This window comes from Syngnathus acus, chromosome 9 (assembly GCF_901709675.1).
Source record: "Syngnathus acus chromosome 9, fSynAcu1.2, whole genome shotgun sequence".
NCBI classification, from domain to species: domain Eukaryota; kingdom Metazoa; phylum Chordata; class Actinopteri; order Syngnathiformes; family Syngnathidae; genus Syngnathus; species Syngnathus acus.
Genome location: NC_051094.1, coordinates 8,986,483 through 9,001,062, shown reverse-complemented (window position 1 = coordinate 9,001,062; position 14,580 = coordinate 8,986,483). Strand labels below are relative to the sequence as shown.

The 14,580-nt window shown below is 38.8% G+C and overlaps 2 protein-coding genes across 3 annotated transcripts; one reads left to right on the top strand and one right to left on the bottom strand.

Annotated features, from left to right (window-relative positions):
• Nucleotides 1-77: 77 nt before the first annotated feature.
• Nucleotides 78-6,265, bottom strand: si:dkey-98f17.5 (uncharacterized protein LOC569123 homolog). Its single transcript, XM_037259278.1, has 12 exons — nucleotides 6,102-6,265; nucleotides 5,433-5,544; nucleotides 4,965-5,058; nucleotides 4,538-4,592; nucleotides 2,867-3,007; nucleotides 2,636-2,796; nucleotides 2,461-2,559; nucleotides 2,130-2,275; nucleotides 1,832-2,003; nucleotides 1,571-1,683; nucleotides 1,347-1,434; nucleotides 78-1,182 (listed from the first exon to the last, which is right to left on the bottom strand). The coding sequence occupies exons 1-12, from the start codon at nucleotides 6,211-6,213 to the stop codon at nucleotides 1,129-1,131; spliced, it is 1,347 nt and encodes a 448-aa protein (XP_037115173.1). The 5' UTR covers nucleotides 6,214-6,265; the 3' UTR covers nucleotides 78-1,128.
• Nucleotides 6,266-7,774: 1,509 nt separating this feature from the next.
• Nucleotides 7,775-14,157, top strand: slc2a11b (solute carrier family 2 member 11b). Of its 2 annotated transcripts, none has more exons than XM_037259660.1 (12): nucleotides 7,775-7,924; nucleotides 10,150-10,248; nucleotides 10,399-10,559; nucleotides 10,680-10,804; nucleotides 10,897-11,026; nucleotides 11,270-11,418; nucleotides 11,599-11,792; nucleotides 12,068-12,178; nucleotides 13,034-13,135; nucleotides 13,222-13,297; nucleotides 13,375-13,502; nucleotides 13,763-14,157. In XM_037259660.1, the coding sequence occupies exons 1-12, from the start codon at nucleotides 7,886-7,888 to the stop codon at nucleotides 13,955-13,957; spliced, it is 1,509 nt and encodes a 502-aa protein (XP_037115555.1). In that variant the 5' UTR covers nucleotides 7,775-7,885; the 3' UTR covers nucleotides 13,958-14,157. The 2 variants fall into 2 exon arrangements, with proteins under 2 accessions (XP_037115555.1, XP_037115554.1); XM_037259659.1 differs by lacking the exon at nucleotides 7,775-7,924 and adding an exon at nucleotides 9,532-9,994.
• The last annotated feature ends 423 nt before the right edge of the window (nucleotides 14,158-14,580 follow it).

The following is a 14,580-nucleotide window of genomic DNA, read 5'->3' as shown; positions in this document are numbered from 1 at the left end:
ATAAAGGTTTTCTGCTTCACAGAATCCTCCATGACTCCATTTGCTAATTAAAAAGTAAAACACAGAAGAAAAATAGGTCAGGAGAAAATATTTAATGACTTTAATAGAAGCGGGAAAGTTCATGTGTGCGTTTGAGACATTACATTCTTTGAGGCAGAAAGCTATTTCTATATGAATGGGATTTCTTCCTCCTAATTTCACACCACAAAGACACATTTAAATATACTGTATACAATTTAAACTCACTAAGATCACACACCCAACACAAATGGATAGGATATTACATAATTTAAAAAGTTGAAATAAAAATATACCTGCACATTTGCCTTTTATGTCATGATACAATAGACCAGGAATATTGCTGGCACTGAAAAGTCAGTTTTAGGCCTGGAGTGTCTTTTTGGAGTACAATTTTGTTTTTAATAGCTTGACAAACAGTGGTCTGTTATTTGCGTCACAAAACAAGACACATCTTAAGACAAGATGAAACTTGTAAACTGTTAATTTACACTTTATTGATGCACTCATGACTGCATAGCGATTATTTAGTTTTAAAAATATTTCTTTAAAAACACTCATAATGTAATGATCTCCAGTATATGAGCGATTACTCTTTAAAAACACATTACATTGTAAAATGTACTGTAAAATATATATTACATATAATATATATTACAAGTATTTTAACAAAGCATCATTATTTGTAGAAAATATTAACATGTAATATAATGTGATTTTTTTCAAGTGTTTTTATAAATACAGACCTCCCGGTTAAACAATTTGTCAGATTTTTTTTGCACCCTGTAAGCAGGTCAAATCTTTGATGAAATGAAGTGCATTTGTAAACTAGCTACATTGATGAACTCTACACTGTCAAAAGATATTCACATTTGTTTTCCTTTCAGTAAATGACCACCATCACAGTCTCTTGACTATACTAAACAGCAAAGGCACTTGCTAATATCCCAAACACTCTTGGCTGCATTATTTGGTGAATGATTATCAGTATCTTTACAAACTTGCCAGTGTTTCGTCACAGACTACACAACGTATTTTGTCCAAACAAGTGGCTTTTGAGCACCATGCAGATATACACACACACGTGAAGAACATTCATCTTACCCAGGGTCAAAGGTCATATTCCGCAGCACACTGTTGAAGGTACCATTCATACAATTTGCCCTATGGAGTGAATGAAATGTAAGACACGGGTTCACAAATTATGAGGTGGATATGTGTAAGCCTAAAAATGTTATAAATAAACAAAAATTAAATGACCGACATTTTATACGGCTGTGGCAGAAGTGAAGTTAAGGGCTTATTAAGTAGCCAAAGTGGAGTCTTACCTTCTTGGTTCTGACGATATCCCGGATATAATCATTGTACTCTGTCATTTTTCTCTTCTCCTTCTTTGTTAAAGTCTTGTACCTCTGACTACAGGATGAGACAGACTTGGAATTAAATTATGTGTATGTAATTATTTCACAAAAAAGTGCAACTCCTAAAAAATATATATACTGTATTTATAAGCTTATTTCTACTCATGTGAGAGTTTGTGGTACATATTTACCCAGAAAAATGTTTGGCGAGGAAAAAAAAGAAGTAGCAGAGGGCTCCAAAAAACATTAAAAACACAACTTGTCCATCTTCTGGTATCCAGTCCCATACGTACATCACTATTCCCTATATGCAGGAACAAGATTGCAAAAGGCACGTTTTTAAAAGTTTTGATTAACATTAAGTGAGGTATTCATTTAATAATACAAGGTCATCAGACTGTGCAGGTATACCTAAAAAAAAATGTTCAGTGAATATGAGTGAGATGACTCACAGTGCAGATGAAAAGGGTTTGTGCCAGCCCTTCTCCCAACAGCTCACTTAGCTGCTCTTTGGAGAAGGTGCTCACAATGAAACTAAGGAGGAAGACAAGAGGAAGGAAGACTCCCAAAGCACCGCACACAAACGAGTTCAGGCGGACACTTTTATTGTAAGTGGCATCAGTCCTGCAAAAAAAGGAGTATTCAATGTCACTGGTATTGTACAGTGTACACTTCAAACGTATATAGTAATGCACATTTGACCAGGTTTTAAGACAACAAAATGGGTTTTGACCATTTGATATTTTTCACCTGTCCTGTTGTAGTCTGTCGCTAATGGTGGAGCAAATACAATCACAGTCTTTCTCCAATTGGTCCAAAGTCCTCTGCACAGCTTGGTTGATGGTCTTTTCGATGGTCTGACACACTCTGTCAATCTGGTTCACACAACGGCTTGGCTGAAAGAGAGCAAAAAGAAAAAAATGATTACACCTTCAACTTGGTGATCATTTGCATCTGTTAGAGGACGGAAGCTGCACTTGATCATTAAATAGGTGTTATTGTTTTTGTGTGGGTATCATTTTTGATTGTGCTGGTTGGTGCTTTACATGTACTGAAGAAAATAATGCAGACTGAAGTTTACCTTCTGTGGGTTAGGAATATATATAGTTGGCATTTCAAAGCCACATTTGTTGAGACCTGGGCGGCGGCACAGTTCCTGGACAATCTGCATCATTACTCTCTACAAAAAAATATATACAGTTTATATACAATATATCAGCCATTTATCGAAAAAAAATGACTATCCATTCAGATACCTGTCGATCTGTTTCCCTTCCGGCCTCATCGGCCTTGCTGAGGTAGAACAGCAGTTTGTCTCCACATTTCTCACTCAGTTTCTCCACAATGTTCAATGTGCGCTTGCACAGGGCCTGACCCATTGGGTCGAAGAACACAAATACCAGATCGGACTGTTCTCCTGCACGGAAATAACAGGTGTCACCTCGGGCTCAAACATACAGTGATCACACGGTATTATGCAGACTTACCCAGCCATGTGATAGCGCTGTTGACATTAAAAGGGTAAATCATGTCCCCGTCCACCAAGCCAGGCGTGTCCACAAAAGTCACAAGGCTGAACTTTTTCTGCTTGGATGTGGAGATCTCTGCAGAAAGGTAGTCCAAAACACCTGGAATATCCAATAAAACAGGACTACATAGATGGCATACAGTCACAATATTTACCTAAAGGATCATTTTAAAAAGAGAGAGACCATTGTTGTGTTTTAATAATAATAATAATAATACATTCTATTTATAAGGCGCCTTTCAAGGCACTCAAGGTCGCCTTTTGCACCTTTTGAGCATTTAAAACTGCATAAAAAAAGATTTAAAACATCTATATAAACACAACTAATGCATCATGACAATTCCTGGATGACAAAAATGGACAACAGCAATTTCCACACATCCTGTCAATGAATTTGCCAAGTCAGTTTTTCCCCACTCTCTGTGTAAAGAAGTCTGTTGTCATGGTTACACACAACAGCTCTTCAACTGGCAGCTTTAGCATAGGGGGTGGGACATAAAGCTAGCCAGTGAAGAACGACTGTGAGGCAACGCACTGAGCTTTCAATACACCCACCAGAACAGGACCACTATTGAGATGTACCCAACACACACACAACTATTGACACCCTCCCTCTACACAAACACACACACTCAGAGCGAAGCAGGTGTTAAGAGGCCGCACAATTTACATCCTTGTGCTGCGCACAGCAGAGATGGTGGTAACGCCACATTAGCATTCCTCATCAGCGGAGCCACCTCATATATAGGGAAGCAAATAGACATATTTTGCATGCAGCATCCCGCTGATACGTGACATGGCAAAACAATTGTGCTTCTCAACATACTGTAATGTCCAAAATATGCAGAAACCCATTCTTAACAAATATGAAATATCAATAATATTGCCCCATGGACTCTCTTAAGAGAAGAAACAGCAGCGACTTTTCTCAAGGGCTTGTAAGTGATAAAGTTCCCCCATAGATCCTGTGTACGATGCTGCAATAACGCTGAGGGAAAAGAACTTCTTGTACCAGACAGGTCCAACGAAAGGCATTTACTGAATAGTAAAATCAACTCCAGAGATAGGGTCAGACACATGATTTTAAAGCAATCATCATCATCAGCTTCTCCCATATACTGTATTTCTGATGAGTCATCTTCAGTTGCTCTGCAGCGTAAACATATGCGCTCTTCTATAGGGTGTTTCCGAGCAGCGGCATTGAGGTTCAAATAAAAAAAACATGCTTGTATTCCAGATCAGAGCTGTCGGCTTGGCGAAGTTCCGCACCACGGAGCGGAGCGGTGCGGTGCTGTCTCTGACGGTTCTCAGCAGCTCCTCTCGCCTTCTCCCCACCGCCCTGTTTCTCTCACCATGCCGCCAGCACCCAGTGAACCTTCAATGCCACTGCACAGACATACATCACTGCTCTCCCCCCACCCCACCACCTTCTTTTAACCTCCCCACCACGTCACTCCCTGACACAATCGCCTCGCCATTCCCAGGCTCTGGACCACAGCTGACGCATGGAGAACAATTGTCTTGATTTATTTGCGCTAGTCAGAACTATTTCTTCTATAATCAACACAACTCTAAAAGAAAAATAACAATTGATGTGTCAAATTATTTATCCATCCAAAGTATGGCTTACCTTTGAACTCAAGGAGCGGTCGAAAATGGGGGTAGAGATGTAATGTTGCATTCCCCTGTGAAAAAGAGAGAGACAAAGAGAGAGTGTCAGCGAGAGAGAACGAGAGGGGTAGAATTGATCTTCAGTAGTTTTCTGAGCAGCCAGCCCTCTCTGCTGCAAGTGCTTGCACTACTAATTATTTGGTTTCATCTTCTAAACCGCAGCAGGAGAATATGTGAAGGCAAGGAAGATGCCTGCTGAGTCAGTTTCTACTTTGGCTGGATGAGTGTATTCAGTATTGCTTATGATGTGGGCAGATACAACAGTTTTATCACTCACAGTGGGGATTGGCTGGTTTAATTACTAATGAATGGGTGGCTTCATCAACCTTCACGAGAGGTGTACAAATTTCGCAACAACAAGCTGGACTGGAGCATTCACTTCTTACCGTCAATGATTCTCTTTTGCGCCCACTTGTGATGAATGTGAAGCCCTGTGTTTCGATGGCAACCCCGGTTTTTTGGATATGCTCTTCTACGTACCTGGAAAAAAAAGTCAATACTTCAGAATTCCTCAATGTTTGAATTGGATTTGGCAGGAATTTGAAGTTGTGCTCTTTAGACATTAAGGACAGAAGCTACACAAGACTTAATATATTTATACTTAGGTTTTGAATGCCCAATTATCTCTCTGATTGTGTTCACCTTTTAAATTAAAAAAAAACTTTGGATGATAATCAATAACAGAAATTTATTTTTTACAATGTTCATTATTAACCTGAATAATAACTCAGTAAACTTGCTTTCAATACAAAGACATCACACATGAAACACTTATTGAACATTTTGGAATTGGAGCATAAGATAGGTGAGATACCAGTAAATAGATGAGATGATAGGCAGTCATTGAAACATACCAGTTAATGAAGGAGCTCTTTCCTGCAGAGTGGTTCCCCATGATCATCACAATAATCTTTTTTCTAGGGGGCAGGAGACACACTCCAAGGCTGCTGGCAATTTTGACCAGGCCTTGAAGATAAATAGTAGTCATGAGGAAAACCCTAACCCATTTCCATTGAATGCAATCCAAGTCAATCAAGTGACATTATTAAGATGATAGATGGATGTAAAATGTCAAAATTCGGATCATAAAGCTTTGATGGAGAACTGGACTCTGGAATAATTAATTCTAGTTGACAGTTGAAACAGTGAAATGTCGATTTCTTGCGGCAGCCTAATCTTGAACTATACTTTGATGTTGAGAATTTTTATTTTATATTTGAATCGCCGTTATTGCACATATTTAAAAGGGGCTGAATCAACTTGTCTGCAGCAGATGAGTCCAAGTGCAATATGACTTTGGAGGACCGGTGTCCAATGTCAAATGTCACATGCTGGCACAACTGCAAACACATGAAGCTATACCTTTTCATGAGTTCATCGTGTATGTATACCACTAACCTTCGCAACAGCAGAGAACATATATATTTGTAATAATATATCTAATATTGTACCATCGTAAAAGGACTACCTGTTCATGTTTATTGTGCAAACTTAGCTCCAAACTTGCGTTTTTCATGATTTACCGTTTTCGCTGTCGACATACAAATTGTGGCATTCTTTGAGTATCCTCTCACTCGGTGAAGTGATAGCAGACTCCAAAGGGTTGGCCACCGAGCGAGGCTTTCTGGCCGCCATGACGAACCAGATCACGGGCACCAGCCTGTTGACGCACGGCTCCGCCCAGCCTCGATCGGGGAAGGCTTTCAGTGTTACACCACTGCATGATTTTAACGGGAATAGCACGCCCTCTTGTGGCTATACTTTCTTATTACACACGGTTGTGCCAGGAGACATTGTTACACTGTTCTGTGGGAGCTTTATTTATGTCAAAAAGAAATTTAAATGTTTACATGTTTAAACATTTAAATGTTTATCTATTTATTAAATTGGCTAGGCGCAATACTGGTTAGCACATATGATGCTGAGGTTTTTGGGGTTTCAAACCAGCTGAAATTTAAGTTCAGAATTATGACGGAAACATTACTAACATTATCATCTTTGTGGGGGGTGTAAATATAATTTTTGATACAACTCTTACTTTAGGATTGGGGAATATAGGGCCTATATGTCTAATTCTGCTTTGATGTTATTGTTTTAAACAGAAAGAAAAGATGGGCAATGTCTTAAATTTATTTGTCTTAGTGCCAAAGCCTTTGTCCTTGCATAACTGAGGGAAATACTAAACACACTGAGCATTCAACCGAGGTTGTAATATTGTTCTATTGAAGAAAACACAATGGGAAGCAGATGGGGAACAGCTGGAGGGGCGATAACACACATTTCATTGAGCGCTCTAAATGTCTTGTGATTCTCAGAACGTCTTCTTTTTATTACTGAGGATTTAATGACAATTGTGGGCTTTTTTTTTTAAACTACACAGTAATCTAAAAGCTGTTTTTCTTCAGGGGTTCTCTGGTCTGATGACCAGCCTCAAGGTTTGTTAAACAAGCTCGTCATTGATTCTGTTTATAATCATATGACTAAAGTAAACACAAACTAATCAACTTGTTTTTAGGAAACACAATAAAGAAATGACACACTTTCTAATCAGGCAGCCCATATCATCCAGCATTTCAACTTATTTCATCATTTCCCATAAATTTCCCAGTTCAGCCCCAAATTCAAAACGTGCAGTTTAACCTCCCAAAGGATTATCGGGTTATGCAGAAACTGGATTGCCTTGCAGAAATTTGGCTGATGTAGTCCAGATGACATTTTAGTTTTGCCTTGCTGAATAGTGTATGTATTTTTTTTAAACCAGTTAAGCAACTGTCCTTTTGTTTTGCTATATGTTACTCATTTTACTTTATTTTATTTGTCAATATTTCTGCTTTAAAATCTATTATTTCATTAGGTCTTTTTCTTTTGTTCACTATTGTCCCTTTTTTATTTTTACATTTAATGAATTTAAGAGAATATGCGGTTCTTTGTGGATCTTGCTTGTGTGTGCACCCATAAAGTTTTGGTCTGTTTTTTTGATAATGGGTAACAAATTCTTTGTAGTTTGTTTTGTTATGTTTTGTTTTTCACAGGTTTCTTTCTCGACATAGTACTTACATACATACTTTTTGTTTTGCATATGGGTCAGAAATCACAATGCTCATCACAGAAATCACAAGTTTCAGCCCAAAGAATGCATTTTGAGGGGTAACTGAACCACTCCCCCCACCCCCTTCATCCCTCTGTGGAGGAGAAATCATATGCTACACCTTGTGGTAGCATTCCATTATGCAAGACTTTTGTCTGAAGCGGAACATTCATTTTCTACATTTCATTAAAACATAATAGCTCTTTTGGGGTCTTCGTCATGGAGCTCAGTGAGGAACCACCTGTATCAAAGAAAGGGGTAAGTCAAACATTAAATGTAGTGGCTAAATAATATGTAAATCTTGTTTGATATATTTTAGACATTGGTGTGTTTTTTTTCTGAGCTGAAGTTATAATAAACATTCCTGGAAAATATTTATATACATGGGCCTTCCTATGATCAATCGAATGTAGCAATTCATTTAAACGACCTTGTACTTTCAGTTGGCAGCTTTAGCAAATCCAAAGGAAATCTGGTGTTGATGCGTGGGTGAACAAAAATCTACTTAAAAGTATTTGAAAGTCTACATGGAGTCCTATAACTTCAAAGTTGTGTGATAATAGAACATTACAACTACTGCATACTGTATTCGTAAGCATCTATTATTCAAGGAATAATTACTTGAATATTTGCAGGAAACAGCCAAATATAATAAATAAATATAAAAATACATATATATAATAAATAAATGTAATGAATTAATAAAATGAATTAAGAAGTAATGCAATTACGTAAATACTTCTCTTCTGCTGTACTAATAGTAAAAAACCTATGGCCACCGGTTCCCCTCTGCTATCCCTCTTTTTTAATCAATCAAGTCATGTATTGTGATGGTAACAAAACACTTTCTGCAATATATTATTAGGCCGGCATCTGTTTTGATTTGTTCATGGAAGATTAAAATGGTGAAACACTATCACAGAAAATTGAGCGTGCACCTTGTTGACATTCATGCTAATTCTGGTCAAAGATTTAGAAGGAACGATTCAGTATGGTTTTTAAGAAGGCAGGTTCCATGTTAAAGTTGATTAAGATGTGACCTAAAAAATTGTAGTTATTGTGCATGCGTGGGTTTTCTCTGAGCACTCCGGTTTCCTCCCTTATCTCAAAAACAAGGCCGATTTCGCACTCCAAATTGCCCGTAAGTATGAGTGCGAATGGTTGTTCGTCTCTGTGTGCCCTGCGATTGGCTGGCAACCGGTTCAAGGTGTCCCCCGCCAACTGCCCGATGACAACTGGGATAGGCTCCAGCATGCCCATGACCTCTGTGGGGACAACCGGTACAGAAAATGGATGGAAAGATGGACGGACGGATGTATGGATTGTTAATGTCACTCTGAAATTCGAGTGAAAGCTGTCACTAATGCAGATTTGAAAAGGCTTTTATTTTAAAATGGTACATCAGATATAAATAAAATCTCCAGGATGGCATTTCTGCATGGAAATCACAAGAATTGAAAAGGTTGTGTGAAAACCTTGGGATTCACTTTGAAATCTGCTTTTATTCTGACATGCTACATTAGATTTAGATTACATTTCCTGAGTGCCTCCCTGGGATAGTGGACCTGGGCAAACTGTCAGAACTTGAATTTGTTAAGTGATAACAGTGGGGTTGCTTCTAATGTCTCTTTGAATTCCCGCTTTATGACAGATCTCAAAATGTTTTTATTTTGAAAAGCTACATCAGAGTGATATTTCCTGGGTGCATCCTGTATTGAAATGACTGATTAACAATAAAATACAGTTTATAAAGAGAAAAAAGACCCAATGATTGTCACACACACATCTGGGTGTGGTGACATTTTTCTTTGCATTTAACCTATCCCCGAAGGTAGCAGTGAGCAGCAGCGGAGCCGCGCCTGGGAATCATTTGGTGATCTAACCCCCCAATTCCAACCCTTAATGCTGATCCCTCCCACACCACTGTATATCTGTAAATCCTGTTCTTATTGACTGCTTTGAGGCACAGTCTGAACTATAAAATGTCAATTTTTGACATCATAAATTACTACATGAGTCTACTTTTGAAGGAAATCCACTTGTGATGCATGAAGATTTCATGACCTCATGCGAGACATAAGTTGATTCTTCACACGCTGCGGTCGCATTAGGCACAAGAACACTGTCGTTGTTGCAGGATAAAACCAGCCCCTTGTCAGATCTCAACCGCTGCATGAGGAAGACGCTCAGTGTGCAAAAGAGACTTGGGATACGACTGGCACACACTGAGAAAGGCGCACAAAAATGTCGAAAAAAAATCTGGAAAATAACTATGAATATACTCCTTTGTTAATTAAAGAGGCCGAAGAAACAAAGCCGGCATTGAAGGTATGCGAAGTATTTTGTTAAGTTGTGTCAGCGTGACTTGAGGCTATATTTGGTTTACGCTGAGATTTTTTGGGGGGCTTTTCAGTGTACTCCATTGTAGCAACAAATAGTTGGGTCTTCTATTTTCATTTTTTGTGTACATTTGTGTCTCTCAGGTCCCAAACAAAATTCTTCTTCTGGCTACCTTTGCTGCTGGGATTGGAGGGACCTTCCAGTATGGATATAATGTCTCCGTCATTAATGCACCTACCAAGGTAATGCTGCTATTTTCTACCATATTAACATTTTCAAATGTATTTTTTTCTGGGAAACATCAGGTGGACTCATTTCTGGCTCACACGCGAGACGTTCCTTTGTTTGAATCTCGGATGGTATTTTTATCTTTTGTCTCCTCATGTTCATAGTATGTGCAAAGTTTCATCAACCAAACATGGATAGAGCGATACCAAAGCAACATTGCACCTGGTGTTCTCACTTTAATGTGGTCCACCATAGTGTCTATATTCACTCTTGGAGGACTAATAGGAGTGTCGGTTGGAGGAACACTGTCTATAAAGCTGGGAAGGTATGGTTTTCGTTTTCAAAATTCATGTTGCACTTTGTTGTACCAGATCTCATGAGATTGACTCCCCAGCAATGACATAATAATGTCATACCTCTGTTGATGGTGTCTTTGTTGCTGCAGGAAAGGTGCAATGTTGATCAATAACGTTTTTGCCATGGCGGCTGCCCTGATGATGGGTCTGAGCTACCCAACAGGAATATTCGAACTAATCATCCTTGGACGTTTTCTCATTGGATTAAATTCTGGTAAACATGATATTAAATTCTACTTCAAATGAAAATGTATATGATAAGATTTTCTATCACTGACTCTGATCTGTACTGTGTCATTTGTATAGGCATTGGTCTTTGTGTTCAACCTTTATACTTGGTGGAAATTGCTCCAACATCAATTCGCGGCCTCATGGGAATGGGAACCTCAGTTTTTGTGACAGGTGGAATCTTCACTGGACAAGTGATGGGCCTTAAGTAAAAATATTTCTTTTTTTTTTTTTCGACTGCCATATAGCTAATGGTTTTAATATATTTTAAATATTACCACAGTGGTGCCTTTAGTCAAAAGTTTGATTTGTCCCACAATCGTGATCCATAACAATTAACTTAAATCAATTTCCCACATTGAAAAGAATGGAAATGCCATTAATCCGTTCCAGCCTTCTATGTATATGTCAATTCGGGTTGCAAAAAGGATGTTGCTTTGTGTCTGAATAGAGAGCTGCTTGGTAAAGAAGAGACCTGGCCCATTCTGCTTGCCACCATATGCATCCCAGCGGTCATGCAGCTCCTGATGCTCCCGTGGTTCCCAGAGAGTCCACGCTTTTTGCTCATTGACAGAGGAGATTATGAGGGATGCAAAAAAGGTGACCTAAACACTGCTATGCATTCTTATCCAATGCACGTGGTTAAAAAAAAAAAAAATACAGACTGTCTTGACAATAACCTGTGGCAGAGATCATGCGATCACATGTGATGCAGTGATTCAAAAGGAGAACTCGGGACAACAATCACCACATGTTGTTTATCATTTTTCCTGCTTGCAGCCCTCAAGCAGCTTCACGGGGCAGCTGATTGGGAGGCTGAAATGGAGGACATGGAGAAGGAGAAGAACAACCTGGAACAAGAAGGATTCCAGGCCAAGAAGCCATGGGAGCTGCTTGCAGACCGCAGCATACGCTGGCAGCTTCTTACCATCGTGCTTCTCAATTCAGCCCAGCAGCTGAACGGAATTAATGCCGTACGTACAGTAATGTACTGCCTCTTTTACAACTGTAGGCCTATTGTGTGTTGCTCCAAATACCAACGTCATACTGAAGTTAAAGTTAAAGTTAAAGTCCCAATGATCGTCACACACACATCTGGGTGTGGTGAAATTTGTCCTCTGCATTTAACCCATCCCCATGTGAAAATTAGAATGTGACTCTTATAAATAGTCTTTTTTTGGCCAACATATTCCTATATTAAGATTAATTTGAGATTTGAATTGGTAATTCCAATCTATTTCTGCTGCAGATATACTTCTATGCAGATTATGTGTTCGCGCAAGCAGGAATTCCCAATGAGAGAAGACCATATGCAGCCGTTGGCACTGGTGCCTGTGAATGCATCACTGCGTTGACCTGTGTAAGTATTTTTTGTATTTTCTTCATTTAAACCTTCCTCGTACACACACACACACATTTTGCGATATGATGTAATCACACATTCATTTATTAATTCAGTGTATTTGTTGGTTTAACTCATTTAGCTTCTGACCTTGTATGATCTTCCGATTCGGGATTTTATGCTCAATAGACAGTCATAGATAATGAATGAAACATTATTATGTGAAACAAAGCCTTGTGCCCTTTCTGGAGGATGTCGCACAAAAATGATTAGCTATGCAAAGTCACAAGGTATTTTGTCTGGACTCAGTCTAATATCCATTATAATCTTTGAAAAGTAGGCTTTTTATCAATTCCCAAGTGAAGATAAGAACAATTGTCTGTAATGGTCCGTGGTGGTATTGCAGATGGGCCGTGAAATTGGAAATGCAAAATAATGGCAACATTTTTAAAAATAAAATTGATTTATTATTTAGACTTGATTTATTTTTCAACTAATTTTGTGAATCATTCCTCCCTCCAAATTATGTCAAATGTATCTGAGTTTGCCAAAATAGAAATACAGATGCAAATAAATAGCCTGTATAGGTCTATCCTCCTGCAGTGCAAAATAAAATAATATTCCGCCTAAGCCTAAGTTACTTCTTGGTTTTATATAGTGGTCCCTTGGACAAAACCAATTGAAAACCCCTATTCTAGTCCATAGAAGCACCTCACAGAGAGATCGTAACCTTTGACTCACGAACAGCATTTCGTGCTGTGTAGTATGATGGAACAAAATGAACACAAAGTAGCATGAAAGGTCAGTGTCAGGCGAAGAAAAAATGCTTTCATGCAGTGTTTTCAATCTTGTCATGCGCTACATGTGTCACAGGGTTTGCTCATCGAGCATCTGGGACGGAAAGTGCTCATTACTGGAGGATACACGCTGATGAGTATCTGCTGCATTTTGTTCACTCTGACCATTACTTTTCAGGCACTGAACCACTCTTTGTAAATAAAACACATGTATTGGTGTGATTGGCTGTATCTGACCTCCCTGTCTTCCTTTATTACTCACAGGAGATCAGTCCAGTTTTTCCCTACCTCAGCATGGCTTGTGTTTTTGCCTTTATTCTGAGTTTTGGATTAGGGCCAGGTAACAATTTGCAATTTGACCAGAAATTGGTGCTGGTGCATACCTAATCTGATTCTCATGTCTTGTCCTCTCCGAAGGTGGTGTGACTAATATCTTGACTATGGAACTGTTCACGCAAAACGCACGGCCGGCAGCCTACATGATTGCAGGCTCCATAAACTGGATCAGCTTCTTCTTTATCAGCATGATCTTCCCTTTTATTGTCGTAAGTAGCCAAGAAATGTAAAACCTCTGAAGTCAAACAAAACCTTGGATGTAGGTGGACATCCAGTTTGCTTAGATTTCTATTACTGTTTACTATAGATAATGCAGTCCTCAAAATGGATGGCACACTGGTTAACATATCTGCCTCACATTTCTGGAGTGCTGGGTTCAATTCCAACTCTGCCCTTCAGGAGCTAAATTACTGATTATGTAACATTTGTGAACGTGGGTCAAGCTTGTGTGTTTTTGTGTTTTCCACAGCTTGGTCTCAAGCAGTACTGTTTTCTGGTGTTTATGGCCATCTGCACGCTGGTGGCACTTTACATATTCTTTGTCATTCCTGAAACCAAGAACAAAACGTTTCTGGAAATCCAAAACGAGTTTAAGACTGGAAGAAAAAAGAAGGGCCGTGGCACTAATGGCTCTGGTATTACACTGTTGTCAACCTCAATGTAACATGTACTGTACCTCATGACTCTTGAGTGAATATTTTTTTCTACTCATCACAATGCTGACTTGAATTGTCATATAAAATTCAACTTTTTGTAATGGGAATGTATTCTTGTTTTCTACAGTTTTATTACATGGACTTAAAATTGCCAATAAAGTTCTCTTCAAAACTATGAACTATTAAAAGTACTGATCAAAACCGGTGAGCGAGTTTTAAATTTCTCTAAGTGGTGGCAAAAACATACCTTACATATATGATACACATCATGGGCATTCTGCAAATAAGAATCTCAAAACAATGTACATAGTATTTTTGCTTGGTAATCTTCATACTAAATTTGCGCTTTATAATGAAAACAATTGAGATAACCAGGAGTTCTGCAAGAGTGGTAAACGTGGGAATGATTCCAAGGGTCCATGACTGACAGGGACAAATTCAGCGCATTTGCATGCCTGTCTAAAGTGTCTGTGGACATTTCCATCACTACTCAGTTCTCTAAAAACTCTTCCACTCTCGTAAACTATTGCACACAATATTAACTCTTTTCATTATTCAGCATGCAATGAAAAGATGAAGTTGACTGCCAAGATGGTCATCCGCTTAGGATTGTGGGATACTTTACTATTTT